This window comes from Malurus melanocephalus, unplaced genomic scaffold (assembly GCF_030028575.1).
Source record: "Malurus melanocephalus ecotype Western Australia unplaced genomic scaffold, MMel_1.1 scaffold_530, whole genome shotgun sequence".
Classification (NCBI taxonomy): Eukaryota; Metazoa; Chordata; class Aves; order Passeriformes; family Maluridae; genus Malurus; species Malurus melanocephalus.
The window spans coordinates 441,645-446,234 of NW_026623762.1; the positions used below are offsets into that span (position 1 = coordinate 441,645).

Here is a 4,590-nt window from a genome sequence, read left to right on the forward strand (position 1 = left end):
TGAACAGAATTTTAAGCACAACTAAAAGAATGGGAGGAAGAGTAACTGGATCTTTATTTACAACCCCTGATGAAAATGCCTCACAAATAAGTGACTGACAGCAATTTCCACAGCACAGCTGTCTGAAGGTTCACACTCAGACCTCCTTCTGACTCAGAAGAAAGATGATCACTTAATTACCCCTCTCCTGGATTTTTCAACACCAGCATCTTTCTTAGGAGTTGATCCAAGTGCTAGTCAAAGCAGTCTGTACAGCTTGAAAACAACAGCTCAAATACTAGGATTCTATTAGATTATTTTGATTTTTACATAGTCAGGAATCTAAACAAACATCGTGGCTTTTCCACAGTTCCTGTGTTCAGATGCTTTGCTTTGTCACAAGGTAATTTCCTCCTCCCACAGGCAGATCTGTTCTAAAGGACTGGATATCCACAAGATTTGCTATTTTTGCTGCAGCTTGTGTCTATCCTGGTGCCCAACATTCCACCATGACATCTCATTTCTTTCCTCATCTGCTAATGATCTCAAGTATCTCCCAAACCCCAGAGTTCCAGCATGTGTCTCACATCACAACAGATCCAAAGCTGGGACCTTCCACAACTCACGAGAAAGGAACAAGATCATTCACAAGTTCCTGACAGTAGCAGTTTTCAAAYCCTGCAATCAACTGACAGTCACAATGACCAACAGCCCCAAAGTCACCCCAGTGAGCAACCACACAACTGAGCAAGGATGAAAACACAAAACCTTAGCACAAAAGAAGGTACAATGACAACAGCTCTGTGCAGTCAAATTTACAGAATCCTGACCCTCTAATTCACCACTAAAGACACCAATTACTCTTTGAGATTATCTGAGAGAGCTCGGTAGTTGAGCTAAATAGTGTTATTCAGCTGCTACATCATTTCACATTTTTATACTCAGCGACCATACACACAGAGTCCTTTTCCTCTCCCATCCATTCTGTTTCTGGCACAAAACAGAAACAAATTATTACAGGCCATGTGAATGCCACCACTTGTTTCAAACTGTTCTCTGCAAGGCCTTCAATGTCCACAGGCTCATAAAAAGTTCTACAGCAGCCACAACAAAATAAGCTACAGTCAGGGACCTTCAAATCTTTATATGTGGCTCCCCATCCTTATCCAGAGGCTGGAAAACCTAAGCTCTACAAATAAATAAAGGTTGAAATCACTCTAAAGCATCTTTACAGCAGCARTTTCCAATAGCAACTGTAAAACAACGATTTTAGCAGAGCTGGAAGATTTTTTATGGCCTGAGATATTTATTGGCTCTGAAAGCAATTCCGAGGGAAGCCACAGGGTGGGTGAAACGTGGCCTCTCTAATCGCCATCCCCCAAAAGAGATCCAGCTATAATTAGAATAATGATTATGGCTGATACCAGATTAGGAGCCTGCTACTATTCTGGCTTCAGCACTGAAGCTCAACCAGCTTTCACAATAATGGCAAACAGTCCTATTGTTTCCTAACTACAGAAAGTCACAAACTGCTGCATGGAACAGGAAGTGACAGCAAAACACTCGCRCTTGAAAGGGGAACTGGAAAGTGCCAGGTTATAGGATCATATGATTAGAAACACTATTCTGAGAAYCATCAGCTCACATTCAGAGCAAAGCAACTTCTAGAAAAACAGCTCATTTATAACCAGAGTTGAGAAAACCTGGTCTGTCCCAAGTTTGCAGTAACTTTTTTTTGCAAAGCTGACTGGCAGAAGTTACTCTGTGCTAACTCCACTGAGTCCCTTTAACAGCAYTTCTAAAAGCAAGCATTTCCCAGAAAGTAAAGAACCACATCTTTCAACTTTAGAGAAAAGGATTGAAGCTCAGTTTCCGATTTTCCACAAAATGATTCTCCTAAATAAAAAAAAAAAAAAACCTCATTATATTAGAGCTCTCCACTCCAATTCTATACACACATCAAAGCTGAAAAAATCACATGGTAATTTTTATGAGATCTGCAATRAAATGTTATTAACATTCTGAAAGGCAACACTGTCAACTGAAGTACCTAATATATAATTCATAATCTCCTTTGGTATTTAAGAGAAAGAGGACAGATGTTATCAGCACACATCCAGCCAAAACACGTTTGCATTGTGCTCTGGCCTCCCAAGAATGTGGCCCTGGGAGACACATTTTATTCTCAGAAATATATATATATATATATATATATATATATACACATACACACATCTCCCCAGCAGTTTTCCACATTCCTGTGCAGGGAGAAGGTGCCCAAGAGGGCCCCAAACTGCACACCAAGGTAAGTGGCATGCTGTAGTATATTTAACAAGAGATAAGCCAGAAAAAGGGGAAAAAATCAGTCCTCAGCAGAGCTCCACTGATTATTATGGACCAGAAAGAAGTATTTCTTTTGCTTCACCCTACATAAATCACAGTGAATTATCTGCAAACCCAGCCAAAATCTGCTTTCCTTGAAATCCTGGGGGAAAAACCTTTAYAGAATCCAGCTACAACAGCTACACTTCCATTGGCAATGGCTCTTCTTTTGCTCTGTTCCTGCCATTATTTATCTCTCATATTTAACTTTCATAAAGCGTTCTGGGGATAAGCAGTCAGTTTTGAAAAACACCTTACAAGATAAAGTCATATTAAAGCTATTTCACTTGATGGGCTCAGGCTGGCTTAAACASAACTAATGCACTGGGGACACACAATGCTGGGCTATAATGATGTTTTACATTTATATACTGCCTTTCACCCACAACTCCAGAATTTAGAATACATGAAATGTCAAAGAATGACAAATGTAAACTGCACAACAGAGAACATGAGGTAYGTTTGGCAAAGATACTGTGGTAGAKMCTCYCTCTTACAAAGAATTCATGGCATTTCTGATACCTGCTCTAACCAGAACTCATTGAGTCAGTAAAAACAGATATGCAACTGGATTTTCAGTTKAGTTAGAAAAGCCGCTCAGTACCTGTCCATACTGAAATTCTCAATTTGTAAAGCAGAAATTACATTTCAACATCCACAGTCAGCATACCAGCTTAGCATGGGACTGTAAGAAAAGGACATGCAACAGAGCATTCCTACTGAACTCTAAGATGCCTCTCAAATGTTTTCCTAAAGCCATTCGGTTCTGCAGTGATGATCCAATGAATGAGATCACTGTAGAGGATCCGGATAAGGTCATTTGACAGGACATGTCCTTACGAGAACAGCCCAGGTGATGTTTACCACGCTGAGAGCAGCTTCCACCCATCATGTGATRCAGCATTAGCCTGCACAAAAATATCACTCAAGGGCAGTGCAGTGCTCAAATACCYAAAGCATAAAAACTTTGTTCTGTAGCCTTTGCTTATCATGGATGGCAGAAGGCTCTGACACTGCCTTAGAAGGCCCGTGCCATCCTTGTCAAAGCTAAAATGTGGAGCCTGTACTTCATCTGATGAGCTCTGAGGCCAAATTAACAGGGTACAAACTCAAAAGGGAGGATAATTAAGAATCCACTTAATGGCCTTTAAATATTCAACCCAAGTCCTCAAGATGGTGATGGCTCAGCCAACTCAGATGCCACAGCTAAGGCAGGGTAACCAGGAAACCAAAGATCATAATGGATCTGACACCCCTACAGGTACCAAAATTATATCAAAGAGGGCACAACTTCATCACTTGCATTACACAGGAGCAGAGCTGGMCGATGCGATTCCCTCCAAGGCTGAACACCTCCAGGGAGATCGGTAATGGGCGCACTGTCCACCCCACCACGGCGAGCCCCTCTGCCACCCCTGGGCACCCACGAGCTGCCCWGCCATACTTGACCTGGTCTGCCCCGAACGGGGTGATGTTGGCCTTGACCGAGCCGACGCCCAGCCCCACGAGGACCAGTCCCACGAAGGTGGCGGTGGCACAGTAGCGGGTGGCTCCCGCCTGGGAGCAGGGCGCCAGGGTGGCGTTGGCCGCCGGCGAGGAGCAGTTCTCCACGGGGAACAGGGGGATGTCCCCGCACAGGCCCTGGCGGGTGTGCGGCGCGGCGATGACGGGGAAGGCCAGCATGCCCAGCAGGTAGAGCGCCATGCTGAGCAGGATGGTGCCGAACTTGCCCAGCAGGGCGTCAGCCAGCCAGCCCCCGAACGGCGACACCAGGTAGGTGATGCCCATGAAGAGCAGCAGCGCCTGGCTGGCCTGGGCCCCCTCCCAGCCATAGGGCGGCCCGTTGAGGAACAGCACCAGGTTGGAGGTGATGCCGTAGAAGGCCACCCGCTCCAGCAGCTCGGCCAGCAGCACGGCGGCGCAGGCCAGCCGCCGGCCCTGGAAGGCGCTGTTGGCCGCCCGGGCGCGCTCGCCGCTGCTCAGCAAAGGGCTGCGCTCGCTGGGCTCGGGCTCGTCCATGGCCCCGCGTCCCCCCGGCCCTCACGGCCCCGCCGCGCTCCCGGCCCGCCCTGAGGGACCCGCGCCCACCGCCTGCCGCGGCCCCGCCCCCGCCGTAACAGCGCCGCGCTATTGGCTGAGGGTGCTGTCATTTAACCGCCGCCCGGCCCCGCCCCCGACAGCGGCGCGGCGCTATTGGCCGAGAGCGCAGACACTCCGCCCACCGCGCCG

General features: G+C 47.1%; 1 protein-coding gene across 1 annotated transcript in view; it reads right to left on the reverse strand.

The window, feature by feature from the left end:
• SLC15A4 (solute carrier family 15 member 4) overlaps positions 1-4,426 on the reverse strand; it is a 24,191-nt gene extending 19,765 nt beyond the window's left edge. Inside the window, exon 1 of the mRNA XM_057381795.1 lies at positions 3,811-4,426. Within this exon, the coding sequence (XP_057237778.1) occupies positions 3,811-4,380 (570 nt within the window). The 5' untranslated portion in view covers positions 4,381-4,426. The remainder of the gene's footprint in view (positions 1-3,810) is intronic.
• Between the last annotated feature and the right edge of the window lie 164 nt (positions 4,427-4,590).